Source organism: Lonchura striata, chromosome 36 (genome assembly GCF_050655825.1).
Source record: "Lonchura striata isolate lonStrDom1 chromosome 36, ASM5065582v1, whole genome shotgun sequence".
Classification (NCBI taxonomy): Eukaryota; Metazoa; Chordata; class Aves; order Passeriformes; family Estrildidae; genus Lonchura; species Lonchura striata.
This window is the reverse complement of record NC_140738.1, coordinates 3,913,108-3,929,108: the sequence shown is the minus strand read 5'-3', so window position 1 is coordinate 3,929,108 and position 16,001 is coordinate 3,913,108. Positions and strand designations below refer to the sequence as shown.

The 16,001-nt window shown below is 53.2% G+C and overlaps 1 protein-coding gene across 1 annotated transcript; it reads right to left on the bottom strand.

Annotated features, from left to right (window-relative positions):
* Positions 1–14,386: 14,386 nt before the first annotated feature.
* Positions 14,387–15,238, bottom strand: LOC146764052 (olfactory receptor 14J1-like). The gene has a single exon (XM_085565434.1). It carries the CDS (start codon positions 14,897–14,899, stop codon positions 14,387–14,389), a length of 513 nt encoding a protein of 170 aa, XP_085421560.1. The 5' UTR covers positions 14,900–15,238.
* Positions 15,239–16,001: the final 763 nt, after the last annotated feature.

The following is a 16,001-nucleotide window of genomic DNA, read 5'->3' as shown; positions in this document are numbered from 1 at the left end:
AAGACACATGCCTAATCCACAGGCCACTGGAGCCACTGGTGGCACTGAATTTTAATGTTAAGAGGGAGCATACTACATTCTTTATAATGATTTACATTGACAGTTCACCCTTACTGCTTATGTGACAGCCCTCAGGTATCCATCTGACACTACAGACTGCCTTTCTCAGGTTCAACACCTACACAAACAGAGAGATGGCCTCCCATCACATCTGCATAGGTAAGATGGGAAAAATGAGAGAAAAATTTCCTTTTCTGATTGTCCAAGATTGGAGCACCAAGATGTTTCCTATTACCATCTGAGTAGGAGCTGCCTCTGGGCAGTTTTCCTTATCTCCTCTTAATGGCCCATCAATGTCTTGCCACATGGCTCAGAGACACTCTCCAGGAGACAGTTCTGTTCAACAGGTGATCAAGGACACACCTCGTGACTCAGAATAACATCAGCCAATTGTGAGATGCTCCGGCCAGGGGGGAGGAGCTAGGCATTCCCACCTGGATAAAACCGGGACTTTTTAGACAGAGAAGCAGCCTTTCCACAGGTTTCCAAGAAGACACAGCAACCACATCTGCAATTCCAAGAGGACTGCAGCCACTCCAATTTGGACTGCACCAGCATGCTGGCCAGAGGGGTGTTAGGTTGTATTCTGACTTTGTCAGTGGTTTTCCTTTTGTAGTATTGCATGTATTTTTGGGTTTTTTCTCTTTTCCCAATAAATTGTATTTCTGACTTAGAGTCTCTCACTGGTTTTGCTTTCAAACCAGAACATTGATACAAAATAAAGAGGAAAGCTGGCAGTCCTCACCCAGAGCTCTGCAGAAGGCTCTGTGGGGAGCACACCTGATGTTATTGAAGCTGTGTGTTCAGCCCAGAGCCCTGGAAAGATGGGATTGGCCTGGCTGCCTCAGCCTGTTTGGCGCTGGCTCTTGCACCGTTCTGGCCCTGCTGGTACAGCACTCACTGCTTGCCCAGCTTCCCTGCCATGTGTTGTACATGTTCCTGACCCATAAATCCTGTGAGACTATTGCTGATGGAATAGGGAGGAGTCACACTTTGAAAGAACCCTCTCCAGTTCCCCTGTGTTTGAACAGAGGTAATTCAACAAATCTATCCACAAATGCTGGAAGATATCCTCCAGTTCTGCCCATGGAGATACAAATGGCCCTGAGCAGCCCAAGGGCTTTGTCAGGAAGGCCGCTCCTTTCCAGGCTTTCCCAAGAAGCCCCAGGTCAGTCTTTCCTTCTCTGTGCTCCCCTCTGGCTCCATTCCTACGCTGCCTCCAGATCATGAACTTGTCAGGGACAGCCAAGCAAACCACCGTGCATGTGTGCCATTGGATCTTTCCTCCAGTTCCCACAAAGGCCATGCCAAACACTCCTGTCTGGCTTCCAGGTCTGCAATTTCCTTCTCCAAGTGCAGCTGGTGCTGCCAAAGGATCACCTCCTGCTCCTTCATACTCTGGACAATTCCTTTATCATCCTCAGGAGAAATCCCATTCTTTCCAGAAGGCTGGTTGATGCTGACAATGTCCATCAACACCAGGTACCTACGGAAAATCCCTTCAGCCATGGCTGATCCTTCCCTGAAAGAGAAAGAAAGGAGGACAGAGCCAAGATCCAGACTATATTGCCTCGGGAAGAGACAGGAAAGAGGCTCACCCCTGGCAGGAAGGCTCTGGCCAGCCCTGCAGAAAGGCTGGAGGCCAGAGGTGCTCCTCAGGGCAAGCCTGCTGCTGCCAGTTCCAGTCCAGCTGCCCAAAGAGGCTCCATGAGAACGTGGTGAGGAGGAAGAGGAGGAAGGTGCGAGACACAGGGACATGAACCTGAGCAGCCAGGTTTGAGGAGAGAGAAGCTCAGCATTGCAGATAGCAGAAGAAACCAAGCCCAGTCCCCCAAGCAGGAGGAGGAGAGGAAGGGCCTCCCAAGCTGGCTGCAGGCAGACAATGGAGACCTTGCCCAGATGTTCCCAAATGGGCTGGGGGGAGGGAATACACAGCTTTGCTTTCCAGATGCTCCCACCACTTCTGACCCTGCTACTGTCGTGAGACAAAGCCCGATGAAATCCTGCCCAGCATGGGCATCTGAGCCCTTGAAGGACTTAGTGTCATGTCAAGGCTTGCTTTCCCTCCCAAAGCCTTCCCTTGGCAGCCTTGGGCAGGGGATTCATCTTCCCTCCCTCCTCCTTCCCACAGACCTGCTCGGAACCACTCTGTGAGCACTTTCCATTCTCTGTGTCTGTCGTCAAGTGCAGTGCCAACCTGGGTCAGTCCTGGCTCTGTCCTGAGCTCCCAGGAGCTCCCAGGCTGAGATGGCAATGCTCAGCCACACCAGGGTCCTGCCCCTGCCAGCAGCACCCCCACAAGCAGCAGCAGCAGCAGCAGCTGCAGCAGCAGCAGCAGCAGCAGCAGCAGCTGCAGTCGCCTCTCAGCTGTTGGTGCCCCTGCACTGCAGCCCCTCCCGCTGGCACCAACGTTCCCTCGTGGCCTTGGAGACAGTCCTGAATCCATCCATGGGGTCACAGAGCCATGGAATCCCAGACTTCCAGGTTCCTGGAATCCTAGAGTCATTGAATCCTGAGAACCTCACTCAGAGGAGGAGGAGGAGGAGGAGGAGGAGGAGGTGGAGGATGAGGAGGAGGATGACGAGGAGGAGGAGGACAAGGACGAGGAGGAGGAGGACGAGGACCAGGAAGAGGACGAGGAGGAGGAGGAGGAGGAGGAAGAGGAGGAGGAAGAGGATGAGAATGAAGATGTGGAGGAGGACGATGAGGAGGAGGAGGAGAAGGATAAGGATGTGGAAGATAAGGAGGAGGAGGAGGAGGAGGAGGAGGAGGACGAGGATGAGGATGAGGATGAGGAAAAGGACGAGGATGAGGAGGACAAGCAGGACGAGGAGGAATAGGAGGATAAAGAGGATGAGAATGAGGATGTGGAGGAGGACGAGGAGGAGGAGGAGGATAAGGATGAGCAGGACAAGGAGGAGGAGGGGGAGTAGGAGGACAAATAAATGGAGGAGGAGGAGAAGGAGGAGCAAAGGATAAGGAGGAAGAAGAAGAGCAGTAGCAGGAGGAAGAGGAGGAGGAAGAGAAGGAGGACGAGGAGGAGGAGGTGGAGAAGGGGTTGTTAAAAGAGCAGTTAAATAGTGAGTGCTGGGAACCTGTCCCCATGGAGAACCCATCTCCCAGATGTGCTCCATGCCCTTAACAATGGCCCCTGGGGAAATGGAAACCCCCTGGCTGTGCACGGCTGCTCCCAATGTGCAAATACAGCCCTGGGCAGTGAGACTGGGACTGCCTGGGAAATTGTTCTGGGTGTGATGGCCCTGGCAGGGCCAGCCCAGAGGCTGCAGGGCTGGACCTTCATCCACTGGAATTAGTTAGGATAAATCAGAAGCAAAGGAGAGTTAACAATACAGGAACAGGAATCCATATTCCTCCAGGACACTTTGGTTTGGTAACTGCTCACTGGAGCTTGGCCTTGCAAAGTGCTCATGTCATGGGAGGAGGAACTGATGCAGATTATCAAGGGGAAAATGAAGTAATTTGTTTAAAGTATAGTGAACAACATTGCATTATTCAAACCCATGTCAGGGTAGCACAAGTATTGACACTGTCAGTGTTTAAAACAATTGGGGAAAAAAGGACATCCACCTCAAATCACTGCTGTTGGTAGAGATAAAGGGTTTGGATCCAGCAGTGCTAATATTGGAGCCAGAGTGTGGGTCCAGAGGCCAAAAGGCCTCCCGAGGCAGCTGAAGGAACAGCTCCTGGGAAGGACAGCAGTGTTTGAATCCTGAAACCTGGCCAGGAACGATGGGAATGTGTCCCTGCAGCCAAGTGCTCTGTGTGAGAACAAGTAGATATCACAGGAGATTGTTTTACACATCCTGCCAGACCAAATCTCCCTGTTTGCCCCAGTGAAAACTCGTGACCTGGACTCCATTTACGATGGAGCCAGGGCCAGGCTCTTGTACTGCCCAAGGTGTATCCCTTGAAGGCCTTTTAATAAATACCTGCTTTATTCCTTTAACACTGCCTGGCTCTGTTCTAGGCAGCCTCTCAAGGCATCACCACCAAACCAAGGGAACACGGACCAGGTCTGGCTGGCTGGGCCTCCTGGGGACCACCTGACCACCTTGGCATGTCGAGGGCTGCTTCTCACCTGTCCTGAGGCACTGGGGCTCTGGGCTTTCCTTCCTATGGGAGAGAACTCTCCTTCTCCTCCATGGGCCATGGCCAAAATTGGGATTCCTCCTCCAAAACTCTGTACATCCAAGGATTGCTCCCAAGTGAAAGCTGCCAGGACAGACAGGTCTGGCTGCCCTTGGCCTCCTGGGAGCTGCCTCTCATCTGCTTTTGAAACACTGGGGCTTGGTGATTTCCCTCCAGTGGAAATAACTGTCCTTTATCTCAAGGTGACTGTTGTCAAAATTGAGATTCCTCCTCCCAAATTCCATCTATCCAAGGATTCCTCCATGACAAATGATGCCAGGAAGAACAGGTCTGTTTGGCTGAGCCTCCCAGGAGCCACCCCTTTCTTCTTCTGCCTTTGAAACACTCGGGCTCTGTGCTTTCCTTCCTATGGAAAAAACTGTCCTCCAGGTGTCCATATCTGAAACTGGGATCCCACCTCTAAAATTCCCTATATCCAAGGGTTGCTGCCAGGCAAAATCTGCCAGTACCATCAAGTCTGGCTGGCCTTGGCCTCTGGTGGCTGCCCCTGCCACACTGGGGCTTGGTTCTTTCCTTCCCATGGAGATCCCTGTGACACTGTGGGCACCTCATGGAACCAAGGGGATCATTGTGGCACCACTGGAGCCCATGGAACCAAGGGGCCATGGTGACACCGTGGGGCTTCATGGACCCAGAGACCATTATGACTCTGTGGGGCCTGATGGAACCATGGAGACCATTCCAACCCTTCAGGGCCTCATGTCACCAAAGGGGCATTGTGACACCTCAGGGCCTCCTGGAAGCAAGGGACCATTGGGACACTGTGGGACCCCATGGAATAAGGGGAACATGGACCAGGTCTGGCTGGCTTGGCCTTCCAGTGGCCATCTGACAGGTCTGGCTGATGCTGGGATGTCAAGGGCTGCCCCTCATCAACTCCTGGTGCAATGGGGCTCCTTTGTTTCCTTTGTATGGAAAAGAACCATCCGTCTTTTCAGATGCCCATTGCCAAAACTGACACTCTGCCTAAAATCTTTCCTATATTCAAGGGTATCTCTAAGAACAAAATCTGGAAGCTCTGGCTGGCCTTTGCCGCTTGTGGTCACTTCTCATTTGCCCCAAAAGCAGTGGGGCTCTGTTACTTCATTCCTATAGAAAAGAACTGGTCTTCATGTCCAGGGACCATGGCCAAAACAAGAATTGGCTACCGAGCCCGGCCGGGCTCATGGAACCATCTGCAGCCCCGGGAGATATTGACTCTGCCAGTGCTGCCATCCTCCTCCAGTGAGAGAAAAGGACACAGGGCAGGTACACAGAGGAGCAGCATGAACACACCGAGGTCAGTGAAGAGGAAGTTCAGTCCCAGATGGGAGGGATGAGGAGATGCTTTGATCTTGGGGCTGAAATCCTCTGCTAAAGCTATGGAGAAGGATATCATGGATACACCAGACTCTCTTTTTCCCTATAATGCATTGAAAAGTATGGGGAGATGACTTGTTTCAGCAAAGGCCTCCATGCTAAAGTAAGCAAATGTTGAAGTAGCTGTGATCCCATGAGAAGTTTGAACAGAGAAGGAGAGCAGAGTGATGAGACCCTGTGTCCTCAGGGAGAGAAGATCTCTGTTCCCAGAGATGATGATTTCAGAAATAGATGAAGAGAACCTTTGCTCTTAAACAGCTCATGTTTATACTAATACCCCATAAGCTGACATGGCCCATAAACACAACTGTGGGAAAAGCTGTGAAAAAATGGGAGGGACTTCATGACTGCAGATTTTTCCAGTCAGCTGTTATTCACGGAAATGAAAAGCCATGAGATAACAGTTTTCTTGTGGAGAAGTCTTCATAACATTAACAAGAGGAACTTCTCTCCCTAAGTGAAGTGAAGAAAGACTATTTTAGAGGTGGTAAACTGACTGAAAATTTTGGGTTTTGTCTCTTTACATTGTCAGGTGGTATGGAGAGAGGAAGTGTTCTGAAAGTTTTGTTCGAATTCTTATTACTCTTTCTTTGTTATTGTTAATACAATTTATTTATACCCTTTTAATATTTTTTGACTACTTTGCCTTTCTCCTAATCCTATGTCACAGCAGGAAATAGTAAGTATATTCTAGTGAGTGCACTGGTAATTAGCCACCACACTATTGAAGCATTGGCCGAGAAATCTCAAAATGATGACCCAAAATCACTACAGAAACTTAATGACAAGCTGCACGAGAGCAGAGAGAAATTGAGGCAGACCCGTAGTTTGTCAGGACATACTTGATCCTAATGAGCCCCGTGGTGCATTTGGAGCTGAGCCCTGGAACCTCAGGGCCTGAGAGGAGATTGCAAAAACTTTTCCCAGAGTCAAAGTCAGAAGAAAACCCCAAAGTGGTTGGGGTCTAAAGCATTAATGGGAACCACAAAGGTTCATCTATACCACAGTCTCTTCATGGAGTCCTTGGAGGAGAGAACTGGAGGCCAGGATGGCACAAAAACCTCTCAGAGACTCAAAATGGCACAAAGAACTGTCAATGTGAAAAGGAAAATCCAAAGTACCTTACCAAAGCTAAGAATCTCAAAGTATTAATGAGCCCTACTGAGTGCCTGTACAAAGCTCTCAAGGGACTCATTAAAGCAGATAATTGGGGCCATGATTGCACAAACCTCTCATAGAGTCTGTATAAAAAGGCAAACACCAAGTACCTTAATAAAACTGAAGTACCTTGAAGCATTAATGGGCCCCAATGAGTGTTGCTCCTGACAAAGCTTCTCCAGGGACTAATTACAGCAGATAATTGGAGGCCATGATTGCATAAACCTCTCAGAGACTCCAAGGCAAAAGCAAAAGCCAAAGTCCTTTGAAAAACCTGCAGTCTCTGGGAGCATGAAGGAGCCCCCAGGGCCATTCCTGACCAAGGCTCCCCAGGGACTCCTTCCAGCAGATCCTTGAGGCCACTGGGATGTGGGCTAGGGGAAGATGCTGAGGGCAGGAGCAGGGGCTGACAGTGCCCAGCCTGGCTGGGGCTGTGCCAGGAGGCCCCAGGGCCTCAGGACAAGGTGTCTCCTCACAGCCCTTGGTGGCACAGACCCTGCTGTGCCCCAGGGCACCAAGACTTGGCTTCTCTTTGTCCCCACCTGCCATCAGTGCCTCCAGTTCTCTGATCTGCCAGGGGCCTGGGGACACTTTCTCAGTCGTGTCCCTCAGTGGGACCCATTAAAAGTCCCAGAAACTTTGGAGCTGGATTGCGACTTGGAGTTCTGGAGAGGTTTCTGCAGCTCCCTCTCAGGGCCTGATGTTCAGGGCCTGAGCACAAAGCCCCAGAGGGTCATTAAAGTCCTTGTGCTGTGTCTGTGCTGCTGAGCTGGGCCGGGCTCCTGGCACAGAGGGTGAGCCTGGTAACCAAGCAGAGCTTCAAAAGCACATTTCTCTTGCTGAGCAGCTCTTCTGCCAGCCCAGCAGGGCTGGGGCACTGCCTGCAGCCAGCCCGGGCACAGCACAGAGGCACAGAGAGCTTCAATCAGTCAGGGCTGGGAAGGGGCTGAGAAGTGCCTGGGGCAGAATCACTGCCAGCCCTTGGCACAGGAACCTCTGGCTGCAGGACAATGCAGCTGCAGCTCCTGGAGAGATCTCCTAAACCTGGAACATGCCAATGCCCACAGACCCTGTGAGTGCATTCTCTGCTCATGTCCTGTGCAGAGCAGCCAGGGGTGCCCAGGGCTGTCCTGCAGAGCAGGGTCCTGCAGCCCAGGGCGCTGTGCTGGGCCAGGGACTCTGCTGCCTGCCAGGGACAGCTCTCAGCCAGCCCTGGAGCTGCTCCCAGCGCTGGCCAGGAGCTGTGGGGGGAAGGAGCCACCCTGAGCAGGGCAGGTGCTGCTGCTGAGAGGGGCTGGCTGGGGCAGGACTGCTCCAGCTCCAGACCAGCCTGGGCACAGCTCCGGAGGACACTCCCCAAAGAAGGTAAGCCTGGGATTGCTGTAAAGATCAGGAGCTTTCCTGAGAGTGTTTTCTATTTCCTGCATGGAGCAATATGGTAAAGTTGGGGTGATGAAAAAAACATTTTTGTTTTATACATTTTTCATATATTTGTACCTCTGTAAATTACTATTTTATAGTTATATACAATTATATAGTTATAAAATTATAATCCTTATTAACTATTAAACTCTAATTAACTCTATTGAAATACTATTATATATCTGTAATCCTTAAATAACTCTAGTACATTTCCTTACTTTTATTTTAGATTTTAGAAGAATAAACTGACTGCCTAAACACATTCCTGAAATACTGCATAGTCTTATTATCAGGAAGAGGACCTATGAGAACAACATTTTGGTTTTCGACCAAAATGTGAGCAGTCACAACAAAAAGTAAAGGCATAGAAGCCCTTGGACCTACTCCAATGGTTTGAGCCTGGGGAGTATAACTTGGGCAACTGAATCTACTATTGGATGTTCCTATTAAATACCCTAATTAATTAACCGTAATAAATTGTTGAAATCAGGGACTCGGTGTCCCCTGGGGACACTTGGAAGCTTCCAATAAAGGTCTGTTTTTTACTGTAGTCTTCTAACACTGTTGCAAGGGTTTTAATTTTTTTTTTTTTCTCTTTTGATTATAGACACAAGGGGGATGAGAGAAGCAGAACAGAATTGTAATCCCAGAATCACAGAACATTCTGAGTTGAAAGGGACACACAGGATCATCAAAGGAATGTTCGAACATGTCCAGAGACTCCAGAACTGTGACTTTGGGTGGTCAGTGTCTCTGCTGGGAGCCTCCCAAAGGGCCTTCAGCCACTCCTCAGCCCTGGGCAGCAGCAGCATCACCTCTGCAGGGCCCAGCAGGGCTCTCCTGAGCTGCCCTTGCCCAGCTGCACACAGAGCCTGCCCCAGCCAGGGCCCTGCACACAGGCAGGTTTCTGTAGGGCCGGGCCGAGGGCACACAGGGTGGGATGGGCTCTGTGAGCGCTGGCAGGGACAAGGCACCTCTCAGGAGGGGATGTCCAGGCCCAGGGAGATGCTCAGGGAAGCAGAGGGGGCTGAGCAGAGCAGTGCTGAGGGAACAAGCACATCCAGCCCCTCACCTTCCCTCAGCCACAGGGAATCCTTTGCCTCTCACATCTCTCAGTGACAAACTGTGAGTGCAGTAGGAATGCTGGGGATTTCTGACCTCAGAGAGCCAGGAATGATCTATGGGTAGGATAACAATTCCTTAAACCAACTCCTGACATCTGTTTTGTTTCCCTTAGAAGTATGAGTGCAGATGGTATCAAGCCTCTCTGCAATAGGAATTACTCCCCTAATAAATCCTGAATATCCAGCCTTGCCCCTCTGCTAAATGGCCACAAACACAGGGCAGCAGGACAAGGATGGCTCCTCGAGAGCCCCCACACACTGCCCTGGCTGCTTCTGGCACATTCAGCCAGCACAACTGGAGCTCAGGCAGGGACCTGGGTGAAGGTTTTCCCAGAGCAGGAACAAGGGTGGCTGAGTCCCAGCAGGACAGGCTGAAGGGAATGGCCCAGGTTTGGCTCCAAGCAGCCTCTCCTGACTTGTCCCTGTCCTTTTTCCATGAACAGGTGCCCATGTGCAGCCACAGCAAATGTCCAACAGCAGCTCCATCAGCCACTTCCTCCTGCTGGCACTGGCAGACACGCGGCAGCTGCAGCTCCTGCACTTCTGCCTCTTCCTGGGCATCTCCCTGGCTGCCCTCCTGGGCAACAGCCTCATCATCAGCGCCGTAGCCTGCGGCCACCACCTGCACACGCCCATGTTCTTCTTGCTGCTCAACCTGGCCCTCAGCGACCTGGGCTCCATCTGCACCACTGTCCCCAAAGCCATGCACAATTCCCTCTGGGACACCTGGAACATCTCCTACACAGGATGTGCTGCTCAGTTTTTTTTTTTCCTTTTCTGTGCTGCAACAGAACATTTCCTGCTGACCATCATGTGCTACGACCGCTACGTGTCCATCTGCAAACCCCTGCACTACGGGACACTCCTGGGCAGCAGAGCTTGTGCCCACATGGCAGCAGCTGCCTGGGCCAGTGCCTTTCTCAATGCTCTGCGGCACACAGCCAATACATTTTCCATGACCCTTTGCCATGGCAATGCTCTGGGCCAGTTCTTCGGTGATATCCCACAGATCCTCAAGCTCTCCTGCTCCAATTCCCACCTCAGGGAACTTGGGCTTCTTGTGGTTACTAGCAGTTTATCATTTTGTTGTTTTGTGTTCATTGTTTTCTCCTATGTACAGATCGTCAGGGCTGTGCTGAGGATCCCTTCTGAGCAGGGACGGCACAAAGCCTTTCCCACCTGCCTCCCTCACCTGGCTGTAGTCTCTCTCTTTGTCAGCACTGCAGAATTTGCTCAACTGAAGCCCGCATCGATGTCCTCCCCATCCCTGGATCTGGCCCTGTCAGTTCTGCGCGAAGAAATCCTGCTCAGCGTGGGCAACTGAGCCCTTGAAGGACTTAGTGTCAGGTCAAGGCTTGCTTTCCCTCCCAAAGGCTTCCCTTGGCAGCCTTGGGCAGGGGATACATCTTCCCTCCCTCCTCCTTCCCACAGACCTGCTCGGAACCACTCTGTGGGCACTTTCCATTCTCTGTGTCTGTCCTCAAGCGCAGTGCCAGCCTCGGTCAGTCCTGGCCCTGTCCTGAGCTCCCAGGAGCTCACAGGCTGAGATGGCAACGCTCAAACACACCAGGGTCCTGCCCCTGCCAGCAGCACCCCCACAAGCAGCAGCTGCAGCAGCAGCAGCAGCAGCAGCAGCAGCTGCAGTCGCCTCTCAGCTGTTGGTGCCCCTGCACTGCAGCCCCTCCCGCTGGCACCAACGTTCCCTCGTGGCCCTGGAGACAGTCCTGAATCCATCCATGGGGTCATAGAGCCATGGAATCCCAGAGTTCCGGGTTCCTGGAATCCTAGAGTCCTTGAATCTTGAGAACCACACACAGAGGAGGAGGAGGAGGAGGAGGAGGAGGAGGTGGAGGAGGAGGAGGAGGACGAGGAGGAGGAGGAGGAGAGGGAGGAGGAGGAGGAGGAGGAGGAGGAGGAGGAGGAGGAGGAGGAGGACGAGGACGAGGACGAGGAGGATGAGGACGAGGATGAGGAGGACGAGGACGAGGAGGACGAGGAGGATGAGGAAGAGGAGGACGAGGAGGACGAAGAGGACAAGGAGGAGGATGAGGAGGACGAGGAGGAGGAGGAAGAGGAGGAGGAGGAGGACGATGAAGAGGATGAGGAGGACGAGGACGACGAGGAGGAGGAGAAGGAGTAGGACGAGTAGGAGGACAAGGATGAGGACGAGGACGACGACGACTACGGTGAGGAAGAGGATGTGGAAAATGAGGAGGAGGAATAGGAGGAGGAAGAGAGAGAACGAGGACAAGGAGGCTGATGATGAGGAGGAGGAGAACGAGAAGGAAGAGGAGAATGAGGATGAGGAAGAGGAGGAGGAGGAGGACAATGACAAGGAGGATGAGGAGGGGGAGGAGAATGAGGAGGAGCAGGAGGAGGAAGAGGAGGAGGAGGAAGACGACAAGGACTAGGGCAAGCACAAGGAAGATGAGGAGGAGGAGGAGGACAAGGAAGAGGAGGAGGCAGAGAAGCATGAAGAGGAGGAATAGGAGGAGGAAGAGAGAGGATAAGGACAAGGAGGATGATGAGGATGAGGAGGAGGAGGACAACGAGGAGGAGGAGGAGGAGAAGAAGGATGAGGATGAGGACGAGGAGGAGGAGGTTGAAGATGAGGAAAAGGATGAAGATGCAGAGGACAAGGAGGGCGAGGAGAAGGAGGACGAGGAGGAGAAGGAAGAGGAACAGGAGGAGGAGGAGGACAAGGAGGAGAATAAAGAGGAGGAGGACAAGGATGAGGAGGACCCGGAGGAGAAGGACCAGGAGGATGAGGATTAGCAGGATGGGGAGGATGAGGAGGAGGAAGAGGAGGAAGATGAGGAGGAGCAGAAGGAGGAGAATGAGGATGAGGAGGACAATGAGGAGGATGAGGAGGATAAGGATGAGGAGGATAAGGAGGAGGAGGATGAGGAGGAGGACAAGGATGAGCAAAAGGACGAGGATAAGGAGGACAAATAGGATGAGGAGGACAAGAAGGACAAGGAGGAGGAGGACGAGGAAGACGAGGAGGAGGACGAATAGGATGATAAAGAGGATGAGAATGAGGATGTGGAGGAGGACAATGAAGAGGAGGAGGAGGAGGACGAGGACGAGGATGACGAGGAGGAGGACAAGGAGGACGAGGAGAATGAGGAGGAGGACAAGGATGAGAACAACAACGACAACGAAGGCTAGGTGGAAGATGAGGAGGAGGAATAGGAGGAGGAAGAGAGAGGACAAGGACAAGAAGGATGATGAGGATGAGGAGTAGGAGAACAATGAGGAGGAGGAGGAGGAGAAGAAGGATGAGGACGAGGACGAGGAGGAGAAGGATGAGGATGAGGAAAAGGATGAAGATGCAGAGGACAAGGAGGATGAGGAGGAGGAGGAGAAGGAGGAGGAGGAGGAGGAGGAGGATGATGAGGACGATGAGGACAATGACGACGACGACGACGACGAGGACGATGACGAAGAGGAGATGGACGATGAGGAGGAGGAATAGGAGGATGAAGAGAGAGGACAAGGACAAGAAGGATGATGAGGATGAGGAGTAGGAGGACAACGAGGAGGAGGAGAAGGAGAAGAAGGATGAGGACGAGGACGAGGAGGAGAAGGATGAGGATGAGGAAAAGGATGAAGATACAGAGGACAAGGAGGACGAAGAGGTCAAGGAGGAGGAGAAGGAGGAGAAGCAGGATGAGGATGAGTAAAAGGATGGAGATGCAGAGGACAAGGAGGACGTCCTCATCCTCCTCCTCCTCCTCGTCCACCTTGTCCTCGTCCTCCTCCTCGTCCTCCTCCTCGTCCTCGTCCTCCTCCTTGTCCTCCTCCTTGTCCTCCTCTTCCACTTCCTCGTCCTCCTCGTCCTCCTCGTCTTCCTCGTCCTCTTCCTCCTCCTCCTCCTCTTCCTCCTCCTCCTCGTCCTCCTTGTCCTCCTCATCCTCCTCGTCCTCGTCCTCCTCTTCCTCCTCCTCCTCCTCCTCTTCCTCCTCCTCCTCCTCCTCGTCCTCCTCCTCGTCGTCCTTGTCCTCTTCTTCGTCCTCCTCCTCCTCCTCCTCCTCTTCCTCCTCCTCCTCCTTGTCCTCCTCGTCCTCCTCTTCCTCCTTGTCCTCTTTTTCATCCTCCTCCTCCTCTTCCTCCTTGTCCTCGTCCTCGTCGTCGTCCTCCTCATCCTCCTCGTCCTCCTCATTTTCCTCCTCCACATCCTCATTCTCATCCTCTTTATCCTCCTATTCCTCCTCGTCCTCCTCGTCCTCCTCGTCCTCCTCCTCGTCCTCCTCCTCCTCCTCGTCTTGCTCCTCCTCCTCCTCATCCTCTTTGTCCTCTGCATCTTCATCCTTTTCCTCATCCTCAACCTTCTTCTCCTCCTCCTCGTCCTCTTCCTTGTCGTCCTCCTTGTCCTCCTCCTCCTCCTCCTCCTCCTCCTCCTCCTCCTCATCCTCCTCGTCCTCCTCGTCCTCCTCGTCCTCGTCCTCCTCCTCGTCCTCCTCCTCCTCCTCTTTCTCCTCTTCCTCGTCCTCTTCCTCGTCCTCTTCCTCCTCCTCCTCGTCCTCCTCCTCCTCGTCCTCCTCCTCCTCATCCTCGTCCTTGTCATGCTCCTCCTCCTCCCTCTCCTCCTCCTCCTCCTCCTCTGTGTGTGTTTCTCAGGATTCAATGACTCTAGGATTCCAGGAACCTGGAACTCTGGGATTCCATGGCTCTGTGACCCCATGGATGGATTCAGGACTGTCTCCAAGGCCACGAGGGAACGTTGGTGCCAGCAGGAGGGGCTGCAGTGCAGGGGCACCAACAGCTGAGAGGCGACTGCAGCTGCTGCTGCTGCTGCTGCTGCTGCTGCTGCTTGTGGGGGTGCTGCTGGCAGGGGCAGGGCCCTGGTGTGGCTGAGCGTAGCCATCTCAGCCTGTGAGCTCCTGGGAGATCAGGACAGGGCCAGGACTGACCCAGGTTGGCACTGCACTTGAGGATGGACACAGAGAATGGAAAGTGCCCATGGAGTGGTTCTGAGCAAGTCTGTGGGAAGGAGGAGGGAGGGAGGATGAATCCCCTGCCCAAGGCTGCCAAGGGAAGGCTTTGGGAGGGAAAGCAAGCCTTGAGCTGACACTAAGTCCTTCAAGGGCTCAGTTGCCCACGCTGAGCAGGATTTCTTCGCGCAGAACTGACAGGGCCAGATCCAGGGATGGGGAGGACATCGATGCGGGCTTCAGGTGAGCAAATTCTGCAGTGCTGACAAAGAGAGAGACTACAGCCAGGTGAGGGAGGCAGGTGGGAAAGGCTTTGTGCCGTCCCTGCTCAGAAGGGATCCTCAGCACAGCCCTGACGATCTGTACATAGGAGAAAACAATGAACACAAAACAACAAAATGATAAACTGCTAGTAACCACAAGAAGCCCAAGTTCCCTGAGGTGGGAATTGGAGCAGGAGAGCTTGAGGATCTGTGGGATATCACCGAAGAACTGGCCCAGAACATTGCCATGGCACAGGGGCAGGGAAAATGTATTGGCTGTGTGCAGCAGTGAATAGAGAAAGGCACTGGCCCAGGCAGCTGCTGCCATGTGGGCACAAGCTCTGCTGCCCAGGAGGGTCCCGTAGTGCAGGGGTTTGCAGATGGACACGTAGCAGTCGTAGCACATGATGGTCAGCAGGAAATGTTCTGTTGCAGCACAGAAATGAAAAAAAAAACTGAGCAGCACATCCTGTGTAGGAGATGTTCCTGGTGTCCCAGAGGGAATTGTGCATGGCTTTGGGGACAGTGGTGCAGATGGAGCCCAGGTCGCTGAGGGCCAGGTTGAGCAGGAAGAAGAACATGGGCGTGTGCAGGTGGTGGCCGCAGGCTACGGCGCTGATGATGAGGCCGTTGCCCAGGAGGGCAGCCAGGGAGATGCCCAGGAAGAGGCAGAAGTGCAGGAGCTGCAGCTGCCGCGTGTCTGCCAGTGCCAGCAGGAGGAAGTGGCTGATGGAGCTGCTGTTGGACATTTGCTGTGGCTGCACATGGGCACCTCTTCATGGAGAAAGGACAGGGACAAGTCAGGAGAGGCTGCTTGGAGCCAATCCTGGGCCATTCCCTGCAGCCTGTTCTGCTGGAACTCAGCCACCCTTGTTCCTGCTCTGGGAAAACCTTCACCCAGGTTCCTGCCTGAGCTCCAGTTGTGCTGGCTGAATGTGCCAGAAGCAGCCAGGGCAGTGTGTGGGGGCTCTCGAGGAGCCATCCTTGTCCTGCTGCCCTGTGTTTGTGGCCATTTAGCAGAGGGGCAAGGCTGGATATTCAGGATTTATTAGGGGAGTAATTCCTATTGCAGAGAGGCTTGATACCATCTGCACTCATACTTCTAAGGGAAACAAAACAGATGTCAGGAGTTGGTTTAAGGAATTGTTTTCCTACCCACACATCATTGCTGGCCTTCTGAGGCCAGAACTCCCTAGCATTCCTGCTGCACTCAGGATTTGCCACTGAGAGCTCTGAGAGGTAAAGGATTCCCTGTGGCTGAGGGAAGGTGAGGGGCTGGATGGGCTTGTTCCCCCAGCACTGCTCTGCTCAGCCCCCTCTGCTTCCCTGAGCATCTCCCTGGGCCTGGACATCCCCTCCTGAGAGGTGCCTTGTCCCTGCCAGCGCTCACAGAGCCCATCCCACCCTGTGTGCCCTCGGCCCAGCCCTACAGAAACCTGCCTGTGTGCAGGGCCCTGGCTGGGGCAGGCTCTGTGTGCAGCTGGGCAAGGGCAACTCAGGAGAGCCCT